The 15,321-nt window shown below is 39.1% G+C and overlaps 1 protein-coding gene across 4 annotated transcripts in view; it reads left to right on the top strand.

Annotated features, from left to right (window-relative positions):
- Positions 1 to 4,956: 4,956 nt before the first annotated feature.
- Positions 4,957 to 15,321, top strand: part of fgf12a (fibroblast growth factor 12a) — a 34,954-nt gene continuing 24,589 nt past the window's right edge. The window contains exon 1 of one of the 4 annotated variants that reach the window (XM_079650514.1): positions 4,957 to 5,110. In XM_079650514.1, coding sequence (XP_079506640.1) covers positions 5,092 to 5,110 — 19 coding nt within the window. In that variant the 5' untranslated portion in view covers positions 4,957 to 5,091. Of the gene's footprint in view, positions 5,130 to 13,239; positions 13,672 to 15,321 lie in introns of those variants that run through there. The other 3 variants (XM_079650513.1, XM_079650515.1, XM_079650512.1) reach the window with 3 other exon arrangements.

Genomic DNA, 15,321 nt, shown 5'->3' with positions numbered 1-15,321 from the left:
TCTGTATTCATTTAAATGCACTTTGCAATGTGTCTGGGTCAAATGATTTTTTTGTTATTACTTGAAAAGTGAAAAAATAGTATTGCTAGTGTACTACCTCTTTGTGTTGCATTGGAGCTCTTTAGCTGTTTTCTTTGTATGTGAGGACATTTATTAAGACTGCTATTATTGTATGCAGTAAATGCACTTTTTGATGTGCCTGGTTAAAAAAAAATAACCTGAATATTTGACTTCTAAAGCAAACAAATGTAATGCTACAACTGTGCACTTTTTTTAGATTCTGTTAAATTAATGCTAATTTATTGTGTTTTTATGCACTTTTTGACGTACCTTTGTTAGATGAACAATGAATACAAATTGCATGTTTTTCATAGCAGTAATAGGTGTTGGTTTAAAATGTGTCACTACCCGCTTTTTACAGGCCGCTGAATGTCTGGCCCAGCTGAATTTTGTAGTTATAAAATCTGGCCCAACTGAATGTGTAATTGAATAGCCCTGCTGTACAGTAAGCCTACTTTATACCCTACATGTCAGCTATGTATGCATCAATGGAATTAAATGAAGTCCATTGTACTAATTTTGAGATATTTGTTATTTATTTGAGTATTTCTATTTGATGCTACTTTGTACTTTTTAATTCACTACATTTATTTCACAGCTTTATTTACAAATTACTTTATATATTTTGATTATTAGCTAATATGAATCCACTAATAAATAAACACATTTATATTGTATTATAGGTTATGACATCCAGCAGTGGCATAACAAGTAATTCCAATTAACTCCACCTTTATCAGCTACGATAAAACATTAATGCATTAAAGATCATAATCCATAATTCTATATGATTCTGAAATGGGCCACTACGCTAAGTAGTTGATGTCAATACTTTTGTACTTTTACTGAAGCGGGCTATTAAATGCAGGACGTTCACATGTGACAGAGCTCCTGGAAACCAAAAAGTCAAACTCCTTGGAAGTGTTAAGTATACTGGACCAAAATAGTTGAATATGAAATAATAGACAACAGAACTTGAATGCAGCAGAAGATGAAGGTGTCTGAGTTGTGCAGACACTAAGCATTTGTTGTTTATCCATAAAAAGCATTTCACTTCCCTCTAGTGGCATAATAAAGAACAGATTAGGAAGATGCAGGGGGGGTGTAGCCACTGAAGTCACAGTATTGGACAGAACATTATACTGAGGGAATTAATTGGTTCCATCCCACCGGACATCTGACCACCACTCTCCATCTTCAAATCACGTCTCAAAACATAGATCTTCACACTGGCATATCCACCCTGATCACATGACACATCCTCTGTTCTTATTGATTATATTGTCTTGTTTTTCTGCTGGGGTTCCTATTTTGTGCATCTTGTAGGGCGACCTTGAGAGCCTTGAAAAGCAATTATATAAATAAAATGTCTTATTATTATTAATGCTGTTTTGAGATACGTGTCTTTCCCTTGCCATCTTTTACTTTCACTAAGAGGGAAATGTTGTACTTTTTACTCTACAACATTTATTTGACATCCTGTGACATAGCCAGAACAAAAGATGCTGACTCTGCCTAACCCTTTTTCACAGTACACATTTTGACAAAAGTAAAACTTTAAATAATAACATTAAAGATGGCTGAATTCTATGTAACTGCTTTAGTTTCAGGATCTTATATTACAACAATATGTTTTCATTATTTTATTGACACTTCTGTTCAAGTAAAGGATCTAAATGCATGTTCCTGCATTGAAGATGGATTAAAGGTTAATTAATTAATTTTAAAGCTTTGAGCAAAGAGTTGATGACAAAGATGAAGAAAAGAGTAAATGCACTATAAAGAAATATGATGATATATCACATTTTCTTAAGAATGTCGAAATAATAAAAAGATTATGAATTATTTCTTATTATAAAAATACAATCATTTGGCAGTGTCTTCATGAAAAAAGAGAGAATATATAGTGTAGGCCTTGGACTAAACAGTATTGATGGCACTATGTTGCTATTGGCATCTGGACAAGTTTTCCAAACTCCTCACAAGCTTGCCAGTGACTCCAGAAATAGTCGAAGAAGGTAGATTTTACAGGGGGATGGCTGCACTGCAGTGTCTTCAGAGTAACTGGGGCTCCCCTCCAATGTAATACCTGCACTTGACTTACTGGTTATTTTAGCTATAGAAAACATTGCACAGAAAAATGACGTAATAGACCTAGATGAGAATAAAAGAGGTTTACGAGTAGATGGGTAATTAATCTTAACTGAGGCAGACAATGCATCTTGTAGGGGCCATTTTAATACCATCACACTTCTATGAGACAATGATGTTGTTATACAGGCAAGCGTTGGGTTCCAAGGCAAAGATACGGTGCAAAAGGAAAGGAGAGCAATATGCCTTTGCCCCTGTAAATACCCAAGGACACACTGCCAAGTTAGATGATATCCTACGGGTGCAGGTCTAGGGCAGGGGAGGACAGGGAGATGTGGGAGATGTGGGAGGAGAGGAAGAGGAGGAGGGATGAAGAGAGCAGAGCAGGGAATGGAGGGATGACAGTGATAGGAGGGAACACAGGGCGAGGTAGGCCATAAAGAGGAACTGAAAGCTAGGAGAGTGGACCAAAAGAGGGTGAGAATCATAAATATTTAATCGGCTGCAGAAGCTAATTTAGGTAAGGGTTGTATGACGCTGCAGTCCTTAAGGAAACGACACAACCCTAACAGAAACACATGTATCTCTCTCTGAATCTGTTTAGGACCAAATAGGTTGCGTTCTGATCAATGTGATGCATTTTTTTTTTTCCCGCAGCATAGGTGTCGTCTTTCAGATCCCTTCATCGATTTGCTGTGAACCGACGCCAGCCAGGATTTGTCTGCGTTTGCAACAGGGTAGCAAGGCCTCGGTCATGTGACAGGAAGTGTCTAAAATCAGAACAACTTGTCATTCATGTAGAGGACACTCATTCATACTTCAACTATGGCTCCGTTTCAAATTGCCTACTTTTTCTTTCCTTTTTTTTCTGTGGCTTGCATGTATGCATACAAATAAGAAATACTATTTTGTCATAAGATTGCAACTCTTTTTGGGTCAAAATAGAGGAAGAAAGCATGCTAGTTGCATTTTACAATATGTAAACAGATGCAGTGGGACATCTTGGTATTTTAGGAATATTGCATTTGACATAACATGTGATAATGGGAAACACTTCATATTTTTCTGGCATAATAAATAGTATGGATGTAAGGTTATTGTAATGAGTAGGGTGAATAATAAAGCAAAGTCCGGCTCCAGTGTTTGTGTTGTTTATCAGACGCATGATGCTGAACGTCATTTGGCCTTGAGGCTTCTATTTCATCCCAAAGGCTAAGAACATCTTATACCAACAGCAGTCTTTGTATACCATCAGAGGAAACTCAAGCCGTTATCATACCATCCCCTAGGAAATGCTGACTGTGAGCTTTCCAAGACACTGATCAATGGGCCCGTTAGATAATACCACACTGTGACTTGTTTACTGTTTTTTCCTGCGTAGATTTGGAAACTCTGTGGTCAGTCTGTGATTTTGGCTTCTTTTGGGAAGCAGTGCGTAGCTGAGGTACACTATTTAGCTGTGTGAAGAGGACACTGATAACTCCACCAATGCAAAGCCCTTGTTTTTTTATTTTACCTTAATACCACAGAGGACAGCATGACAGCATCAACCTCTCATTCTATGATTAAGAGACACTTAAAAATGTTTTTGTTTGTTTGTATTTGGGGTTCAAAAACATCACAAGATAAGAGGGGCACTTGATAAAATATGAGAGAAGTAAACTACCAAATCTCACACTGAGTTGATACTTAACACGGGCAAGTTCCTGAAGAGCTTTTTGCATAAATTACAAAATAACAGCTAGTTCTTTCTGAATGCACAGTGTTATCTATGAGTACACTGTACACAATACCTGTCAGAATTATACTGCAGCATAATCAAATTACAGGAATAATAAAGAGTCAGATGCTCAGGACACGATTATTGATCCTTTGTTTATTCATTAAATATTGATGATTCTCAGCTAAATATCATCTGCCTTTGCAGAAGGTAAAAGCAACATGTGACAGCATGTGGTCAGCAGGTGTGTGAGGACGTTGATCTTCACTGTGGGCTGACAGGGGGAAATGGTTATTGTCGAGTCAGCAAAAAATGATTAAATTAAGAAATAATGCGTAAAAAAGTGCCCTGACACCTGGAGAATTAAGGGTTAAAAAGGGAAAGCTTACTGCAAGGATTTACTGACATATCATAAAAATAGCAAAGAGTGTTGAATTTGGACATATTCGTGTCAAGGAAGATAAGCCTATAGGAACAACACACAATGGATTTTGAATTATTCAGATCTCCATAGATTGCTATGTGACTTAACTCATTTTAAAAGATAGTGGAATGTGTTTATCTATAAAAAAAAATCAAAACGGTTTAGTCTGCTTGTGCATCCGTGCATATTATAAACCTGCTGGTTGAAAAGTATTTTTAAATCTGGCATGCTTTTGCTGAACAGTGTTTGAGTACAACAGTGACAGAACAGCTCCTGACAAAACAAATACTGTACACTCCTGCATCCAGATCAAGACACAATGCACACCCTGCATCCACTCCCCCCTGGGGAAAACACACACACACACACACACACACACACACACACACACACACACACACACACACACACACACACACACACACACACACACACACACACACACACACACACACACACACACACACACACACACACACACACACACACACACACACACACACACACACACACACACACCTCTCATTCTTCACCTGAGCCCTCACTCCACCTCACTCAGAAAGTCTTGCAAACACGAAGGGGTAATCACCAGCTCACTGACAAGCACTGCACCCGGTGTGGCTATAGCGCGTTTCAGTGAGGGTCCCAGGAGAAGCTCATTTTGCAATTATAATACTCGAAACAAGCAACTTGCCCCCCTCTCTGCTCTGCCCAAAGAAACCAGCGTGCACAAGCTCCAAGCACATCCTCCAGCCTATACGTCGGCAGTATACTCAACTTCCGCACCAAAGGGGACATGGGGGATAAAAACGCCGGTAAGAAAGCCTCACGTGAGTAAGTTTTTATCTCCTTTTCTTAACCTTAGTAAGTATTTTTTTGGGGGGGACGTAACGTTGTTTTTATTTTGTAGGGATTCCTTCAGCACAGACTGCAGAAAGCCTAAACTTTGTTATCATATCTGCAGCAGGACATCACGTAAAACAGCATGGATGCCCTTTAAAGCCTGGGTTGGAACTTAAAGACAGGCGGATGCGCATTTGTATATCTATCTGTCTCTATCTCTATCCATCTATGATACTGAATGAATGTGCGTTAACCAACCCCAGATCAGCACATACTCCGGTGCTGCAGCGCGGTGCTGCTGCTGCTCCATCCCGGCTTCACAGTTCTCTGTCCCCGCATAGCACTCTCCGTTATGCACCTACAACTAATATTCCAAAGTGTATTGAAAAAATATATTTAATTGCTTATGAAATGCAACTTTTGCTGCACATATTAGGTCTGCATTACAGTGCTTACACCCCAAGTGCTGCGCAGGGTAAACGGCTTTAGTCTCCCTGCCGGAGATGTCGTTTACTCTATCGGTTCTGTCAGCTGATTCAGACAAAAACTGCTGGCTCTCCACTTTTTTTTTTTCGGTGAGATGAATGTGCTGCTGTTCCCCGTGCAGCGGTGGCTGTGTGGCCTCAACGATCAGCATGAGTGTTGTTGACACAGCTTTTCAAGTCTGCCAGTATAATGGGTTATATTCTGTTATCGAGAGCTGCATTATGATGCTCACACACACCTCAAGATATGTTGTAACGTCTTTTTGTGGTTGTGTTGGCTGTGTGTTTCCAGGGCAGTTTAATGATTGGGTTAAAAGACAAAACAGGGACATTCCTCTCTTAAAATATATATGGACAAGGGACAGAGTGCCCTTGTTTAAGTAGGGTAACATTCTTGCTCATGGTCACCCTGAACTGTTTACCCAGAGTTTACAGACAAACTAAACATCTGCAGCAAAAAACACAGTCCGGGCCGGGGTCAGCAGGGCCTTGGGGCTCACCTGCGTCTGCGTACATCTAACCTGACTCACCCTTCTTATTTCCGCTCTGGGATCTGCAGAATCTAGGGCCTCCTTCATTGGTCCCTCACAGGGAAAATCAAGTGTTCACTTACTGTATATGTAGCGCGTTATGCTTTATGGTCATGCATTATGTATTGTTATAAATTCTTCCCACCAGAGCACTGTGTTTTATCTCTGTGTTGTGTTTAAGAACAGGTTGAGTGTGCAGTAGCTCTATGATTTATCTAGATTTATGTTATCTTATTGGACTTTAAGTGTCTTTTCTGTCGTCTCTGTTGAATAGGACTTCTTTCAGCCACATTTTAACTGTGGACAAATAAACATCAGGACAATTCACTTTAAGCCAATAATTTTTTTAACCAACAGTTTGCAGAGTTTTGGCGCTTTGTGTTTGTGTCTCTCTGGCTCTTGTAATACATAAGTATATTTAAAGAGCATCAGTTGGTGATGTGGATAGGTCTTTTAATGTCCTCTTATCTTACAGTTGTTTGTGTGTTTGGGTTACCATGAGAGTATGTTTTCATATTTGTCTTCCTTTACCAGTTTGACTTGTCTCTGTCCCTATTTATTACTGAGACCATTTTTCCACCTATCAAATGATCATTTGTATATCTCTCACCGGTGAACATGACAAACTTGAAGTGTATAGATACGGTTTCAGGGAAATTCATGTATTTGGGGAAAAGTGGGTTTACGACTAGATGAATAAAACTTTGATTATTATGATTCTCTGTTCACTGTGAAGGCATACAAGAAAAACTAAAATGTCTACAATCATTTAAGGTAACACTGGTGAGTAACAAATAGGTAAATTATCATTTTGTGGATTCAGTTTTTCTTTAAGGTGCAACTGATAGTGTATACATAGGCATATTCCCATAATAACAGTTTCAACACATAAACCAGGGGGTAATGTTCCAGCACATGAATACTCTCAACTCACAACACCTAAATCCACATAGAGCTTCTTTCTGTCCGTATTCTGTTGATCGTTCCTCACAGACCAGGCATATTTTGTGCACTCCTCTTTACAGTAAGGGGGGAAATCTCTTCACACAAACAGCAGTTTAGTGCTGCTGCTGATTCATTTCTCACAACTCTCTACCCCCTGCACTCCTCACCTTTTAAATCCCCTCTTCCTCTGTCATGCACATGACAGCAACATCGAAACCTCTAATTTCCCCCAACATATTTGCACTTTGGGCGATCAAATGACTTCCAGATGTTCCTTCTTTCCACTTGATGTCATTTCCTTACTCTCTCCTTCATATACTGTGGTCCACAATAAAATCATCCCGTTTCCATATATGATAAGCAATGTATTTAATATTGTGATGCCGCTACGTTATCTGTATCAGTATCTTGTTGCCGTGTTGTTGTTGATGTACTCAGATTGAGCCACTAACCTCAAGTTTGCACACTTGTCAGTTTGCATGAGATTTCTTGGCAGCTTCACTAAATGCAACCATGAACAGTTTTGCTGATTTTAACCACGCAGATGTTGTTTTAGCTTTGCAGAATTTGAGAATGCTTTCGGACATTTCAGCAAATGGTATTTGCCATCAGATGTGACTCAGTGCTGTTGTGCAACATGGTGCGTGCAGGTTACTCACTTTTTGTCATATCAAAAGTCTTTTTTTCAGGATGTTTTTAGAAATTTGAATTTAGTGCTACTGAATCCAATACATTTTCACATGTTTTAGAAATGTTGAGGTTCAGATCCCTTGAAAGGGTCCACTAAATGATTTTCAATATATAACGTTACCTTGTAAACAATTTCAAAATAAAATGATGTGATAGACAATCAATCATGTCTGCATGTTTTTGTCAAATATATTGGTGCAAGGCAATGTAGTTGTTTGTAGTTTAGTTAAATTAACACAACAATAATTAGACCAAAACTGAAATATACATGATAACTACTCTAGTATGGTACTTAAAATGTGTTAATGGTGAACAATAAAATACTTACTAGAACGTACAATTGTAGAATAACTTAATATGTAATATTAGCCTAAATATTCGGCATGAGATGACTCTTGTACATCAGGTCTTCGATGAGTAAGTGGTTATATTTTAGTGATCTGTTTGTGTCATCCAGCATGCCCCAATGTGGGCAGCTCTGCTGTAAACACTTACAAACGTCTGAGTCACCCTACCATTAATTTAACACTTGAACTACCTTTAACATTTTATTAACAATATATGCTTTATTTAGAAATGTCCCTTTCAGTTTAAGATTAAATAAAAAATATCCAGTGTTGGACAAAACCACACATTGATGTAATAAATGCATTGTGGATAGTGTCTCTGCCTGATGTATGACTTTATTGGACCTATATTAAACTGATTAAAATCTAAAATGCAGTTTTATCAGCTGCACCGTATGTTAAGTCAAATGGAAAATAGATGTGTTGTGCATTGTTAATGCAAAAAAATACTTCTGTGTCATGATGTTTGATCAATGCCTGGTTGCACTGCATGCATTTGTAATGATGGGGCCATCAAAGGCGTTGTTGGGTTGAATGGTTTGAGTTTAATATTCTTGAAATAGCTAATTTCTTAATGTTTCTTATAACAAACAACCAAACTTCTTTGTGAGAAATAATACATTAAACAAAAGGCAGAGATTATTTTTCTTACAAATCCCGGAAATAATCTAGAGGAAAAGCTACATCTAAATCCTACTTTGCAGTTACTATCTGTTATTCCTAACATTCCTAACAATACATTTCTACATGATTCATCTGGATTGCAGTTCCATTCAAAGCTGGTATCTTCTTACAAGGTGAACATTTTAACCTCTGTTGACATACAGTATAGGAGGGTGAAATAAGAGTTGGCTTGTCTCAAATCTTTCCACACTGTCATCACAAACAGATCTGAGTTTGCTCAAAAACATACAGGACACGTCTTTTTTTGGATAAGGTAAAGTTACAACTCGTGCTGAGAGAAGGAAGACAGGTCATTCACAAGGTGTCACATGGGGTCTGAAGATAGGAGAAGTGTTTGATTGGAGGAAGGAGAATTTTACATTTGAATGTAGCACTTCATTGACATTCACTGAGAATTAGGGTAAATGTTTGCTGTTTTGTGGATTCAGGTTTATTTGATTACATTTTACAGTAAATATCAGAGAGAGAGAGAGAGAGAGAGAGAGAGAGAGAGAGAGCTATTACCATTCTGTCAGTGTACAGTATGCTGTATTAATGACATAAAAAAGACCCCCTGATTTGTTTTGCTACAGTAATCATCTAACTTTAATGAGTGGCAATTTGCTTAATGAAAGCATCCTCTTATCCTTTTTACACCTAATCAGAATATGTAGATACATTCCTTCTTTATGTGTCTTTGGGCTTCTTTTGAAGAGTGTTTTTTAAAGAAACTGCAGATTATCATGTTAATATACATTCACAAAATCCACTATACAGTACATATCCTTTAAAGTGAAATGATTGTGCAGTCAGCATGCCAGGTGAAAACTAGTAAGTGGGAGTGGGTTCGTTTATTTCCAAGTTTATTTGAGTCATACATCTGTCATAAATTTGATACTAGCTAATGTTTACAACATATTCATTCCTACTGGTCCCTCTGTGACACATGTACCTCCTTTTTCATTCAGCTCTTTCTTATCTCTCTCTGTAAATGGTGGTGATTTGCTTTGCAGTGGGACAGTATGGGAGTTGACTATACAGCACCATCACCATATCTGTGACTCTGGGTCTGATGCCAGCTCGCTCCCTCCCTCCCTCCCTCCCTCCCTTCATCACTCCCTGCACCCATTCTCTCTTTACACCTCTCTGACCTCTTCTCATTTGCATGGATGCTGTTGTTGAAGCATTTTGCTGACCTAAAACGTCCTTTTATGTACGTTGTATAGATTACACATCATAAGGGCATGTTCCCAAGTTAGTGCCATTGTGCAAGGTTATATGAGCACAAGGAAATATAAGCTATACAGTGAAATACATAAAATGCAGCAGTGTGTTAAATGAATGCTGCAGGGGGAGTTATGCAGTGGGTCTGGTTTCACTACAGCCTGAAGAACAGCAATGTCTAGGCCCAGCAAACACAAATATGTCTTTGTGTATTGAATCGGAATACTCTTAACTACTGTATGATAATTATCTCATTCTCCCTCTTCTTGTCTGCTACAGGATACATCTTAGTTTCTCTGCATCTTATTCTGACCTGAACGCTTTATGTTAGGGCACCCCCTAGAGTATAATGTTACACATAGTTTTGCTTTTATGCCAAGTCAGTGCAACACTTGTCAAACACTCAGCCTCATTGCATGGTGGGACTTTTAAATGTGTCATTTTGGTCATGATTAGAAAACATGAACAACTAAACTTTAGAATATATTTATTAAAAGGTTATCAGATGTTTTCAGCTGTAATAAAGCATTACTCTCTATTCATTTGGAATCACACATTTTGAACCAAGATTGATCACTTATTAGATAAAGTGTTATCTAAAGTGAAATGAAAAAAGCCTGTTATTCCTGATTTCATTCAATCTCTTTTAGTTCTTGTACATGTTACTATCCTGACTGCCAAATTATCTTTTCCTTTTTTATTGTGAAGCACTTTTAGACTTGTTTCTTAAAAGTATACATTTATGAATATACACACACATATATATATATATACATATATATATAATCACATAATACATATATAGTTGCAATTTGCCAATCAAATAACGTGACACAATGGGCCAATCGAATGGCTCATTTCACCTGTTTAGATCAGGAAATAAAATGGCCTAACAAATTGCATGTTTCAATCGGCCAAGAAGGTAGACAGAGATAGAGATAGAGAAATATATAAGAGAGATATAATTTACCTATGTCAGGGATGGGCAATTTGGATGGTGGTGGGGGCCACATAATGTATGTACTGGCCACCAGGGGGCCGCAGATTCACTTGGAACCGCTTGGAACACACACACACACACAAATTCCATGTATTGTATGTAATTATACAACAAATATACTAACTCTGACATCTTCATTGACATTTTTCAATCTTTCAAGGAACATCCTCTAATAAGCTCACTAAACAAATATTAGTTCACAGAAAATGTTATTTAATTTGTACAAGTGGCATGTTTGTATTGAACAGGTTATTAAACTGTGAAATAAAACTATTGGAAAGCACGGAAAATTTGTGTGCATTGAGATTAACCATTAAAATGACTTAAACATGAAGTCTTGAACACTACCCAGACATTAGTTGTCTAACTTGAACCTAAGACACTTGTAGGTCTCTGCATCAACAGAGACACCTGTCAACCCGCACTCTGCTGTTCCTCAGATCCGCTCCCCCTCCCTCCCGCTGAAATGATGAATGTAAAGCGTATAGTAATCATAGATAAAACGGCAGGGTCCGTGACAGTTTGTTTTCATCTGATTTCAAATAAACAAAGTCTTGGTTTTTAGAATATTAAACTTGTTTCAGCAAATTCAGATGATAAATACAACTTTTAAGATTCTAACAGCATAATTACAAGCGGCAATTTAACGTCACAGCAGGCATAACAACAGCCGGTGTTTCTTGTGAATGTTTCCCCGGGAAACGAACACAATACACACAAACGCATCACAGATTATTTTGCGGTATTTGGTTGCCGAACGAAATCATGTACGAAGCTCGCAACATAACTTTTTTTTAAATTAATTACGTTGTTTATAAATTAATCTGAAGGCCGCAAAAAAAGGAGGTGGCCATTTGCCCATATGGTTAACCCAAGATCAATACGCCAAATTATGGCAGCTCTAACTCCCTGTTGCCAGTAGGTGGCGCTATGACTGATTCAAAGTTGGCCTATGGATGTCTTTAGGGCAGGACAAACTAATCACATGAGAAGTTTTGTCACTGTAGAGGAAAGTTCAAACCGTTTTTTCATTTATGGCCCATGGGGAGCATTGAATTTCACAGCTGGTTAATGCAGACGGACAACTTTAAAGTGTTACTTTGAGCACCAGGAAAGGCGCTATATAAATAACATGTATTATTATTATTATTATTATTATTATTATTATTATTATTATTATTATTATTATTATTATTAAATATCAAGACTTTTCTGACCAACTTTCAAAGGGATCTGCCTGATATGCGACAGGGACGACGTAAAAGTACAAATCCTGTAACCTAATGTCGCAAGTAGGCGGCGCTTTGTCAATAAATCAAAACTGGCATGTAGATGTCTCGGGGCTGGCCTGGACTCTCTTCATCAAAAAGAAAATTGGAGCATAAGAGAATGCTGGAGATCCAACCACTTCCTGTTTTACATTAAAACAAGCTCGTTGGGGACTGAAGCTTAATTGTCTGGATAATGATAATGATGGTAGAGACTTCATTTGAAGTCGATAAAATGAAAATTGAAGGCGGAGAAGTTAAATTACTTCCTGTTAGGTAAAGTCTACTTCCAACATTTTTTTCCTAACAAGACTTTTTTTATACCAAATATGTTATAAATAATCCCAGTTTGTAAGCAACGCACAATATGTAGGTTACTTTAATATTTTCAATGCATGACTTTCACAACTATAGGTAAACTTTGCATTGTTTCAGAGGATGAGGTCAGCTTTATTAACTCTATCACAGGACTACTTTAAATCAGTACACATGCACTGGCATTGTGGAAGCTGTAATAGATAAAGGAAACAAACCCTTTATTTCCCCCTTAATTCACTTTTGTACACGCTTCCGCACTGGTTTGACACTGAGGTGTTGATCTTTCAACTTTCTGGTAGTTACATGATCACATTAGGAAAACACCTTTGTCCTTAACGCGATGGGATGAAGCTGACGTAAGGTATCCGTTGCCCTCGTGCTCCCAAAGGGTTGAAAACAGAGAGGAAACGGAGTAACTATTGGCTCCGGGGTTGCACATCTGTGATGCCAGCGTCAGATCGTCGCCTTTCCTGTCAGCTCCGCATTACCTCACTCGTGGCTGGCCTGCCACTTTACCCCTGCAGTTTAACTTTGGCGTGCACGCTCTCTCGCGCTCCCTCCCTCTCCTACAATCTCTCTCTCCCTTTCTCTCTCCTTCTCTACGTCCGCTGCTGGTAAAGACGCGGAGACAGGAGGGGAGGGGGGGGTGTACAATTAAGAGCACATTGCAACGTCCTTGCATTGCCTGCCGTGGCGGAAGAAGAGTGTGCCGTGAACGCGATTGACCGTCGGCGGACGAGAATAAGATAGACAGAGAGAGAGAGGTAGAGAAAGAGAAGGAGGAATCACTCAAGATGCCTCCTTTTAGCGTAATTTGTCCTGCAGACTGTGCCCTTCCGGCGTTTTGAGGGCTGCTGTGAGCCTATAGAGAGAGGCTGGCTGGCTGGCTACGCTATGCTGCCTGACCCTGCTGTGTTGTGATAGCTTTGTCCGATTGTTTGGATTGAGGAAGGCTCCCATCAACCCAAATCAATGAGGATTCTGAGGCCATTCCTTCAGAAAGGAGCGCATATGCTGCAGTGTTTCTGTGGACAACGATCGAAGTCGACCACTATCACCAACGGTGAGACACAAACATAGCACCATAGCTTTGCAGCTACCTTCGCTTTGCATGCTTTCTCTCTTGAGTGATGAAAAAGAGGGAAGATATAGAGAGAGGGTAGAAAGAGGGAAGGGGGGGCGAGTGGTTTCATTGGCCACTCGATTGTGTGAGTAACATCTTCCGAGTCTGCAGTCGAGAGAGCCTCTCCTCGCATCTGTCCCGAGTTCTGAGTGCGGGTATAGCTGCTATCAGTCGGCATACAGCCAGCCGCACTACACCAAAGAGAGAGGGCTCCGGATACTTTACCAGACCAAGCTATATTTGCAGACGAGCCTGTTCCAGTGCTGTATATGAAGCGGGCCAAAAAATGGACAATGCAGGGATCAAGTCATTAAACTTCAGGGGCCTGGAGACGCAGCTTTGTTTAGGGCCCCAAACAAGCAGCGTGTTCAGCACCATGGACAGTGCCATAGAAAAGCACACAGGGACGAGGCTCCTAAACTTTTTTAAATCAGGGTTTCTTTTAATAGATTTATATCAAAACCCGTCACCACATTGATTACATTTTGTCCAATGATCCAGATTGACAACAGAGTTAAATATTAATTTAACCAACTGTCTAAACTCTTGACCTTTAAGTACTTTAATGAATGTTGAAAAGCAGGCAGAGTGAGTACACCTCTTTTGAAAGTGACTTCGCCACATGCCCTTTATAAAAGCAGAAGTCTCAATGACACACGTGCGTGTGCACTCACACAAGCTCATACATAACCACCACTCAACGGTCTTTGGCAAAGAGCCTAAGATGCCTGCCATGTCCTCTACTCATGTTTCAGCAATTTACTGCATTGCTGCTGTTATTCACTCTCAACACAACTACACCTCCAGAGTCAGTAAAAAAAAATCCTACAGTATTTCCTGAGCAAGAGAAATGCAACCCCTTCTCTCGTCTAAGTCACCTGCAGTACATAGCATATCCAGTAGTTTCAGCTCGCAGCAGCTCTCAAATTCAGGGCAGACAATTAGAAACTCCATTAAGCACAGCTGATTCCTCTGAGGAAGTTGGACCAAAAGCAGCACGCACACTGGGATCTGTAAGGCTTGGATATAAAGCACCATCAGTCTTTATCCTGCATCTCTACTCACTGTCACATGAACCGTATGACTTCAATTTAAACTTTATGATTCAGCTCAAAGGTATTGATAAATGGATGCAAAGTTCAAACTTGTGCCGTGTTGCGTAAAGTGTTTATTTGAAGTTTGTTTGGTATTCATTTACTTGCAAGTGTGTTTGTTTTTTCAATCCAATTATCTGTATTCGACTTGTTGTTCCACATGAACTCTTGAGGAGTTCAACTGATGCTCTATACTCAGCCAAAACTGTCTCATGTAGATCTAGTTTGAGAACATGCTTTTAGGGGATTTGAAACAGACACTACCCTGCTTTTGGATAATTAATCAGCCACTATTACGTCAAATCTAAACTGGTTTGTCTATTTGTCAGCAGTTTTACATTATTGACTCAGTATGTATCTCTCTCATCGGACAAAGGGGGATGACACTATTAACCTCGGCTGATACTCTGACTGCATCACTAGCAACAAGATCATGTAAAGCAGGGGGAGCAGAAAGTGGTTTGCTACAGAGATTCAGGCACCTTGCCAAAATCTT

The sequence above is a fragment of the Notothenia rossii genome (genome assembly GCF_949606895.1).
Source record: "Notothenia rossii genome assembly, chromosome: 9".
Taxonomy (NCBI): Eukaryota; Metazoa; Chordata; class Actinopteri; order Perciformes; family Nototheniidae; genus Notothenia; species Notothenia rossii.
The sequence above is the reverse complement of the archived record's forward strand: the minus strand, read 5'-3'. Positions and strand labels throughout refer to the sequence as shown.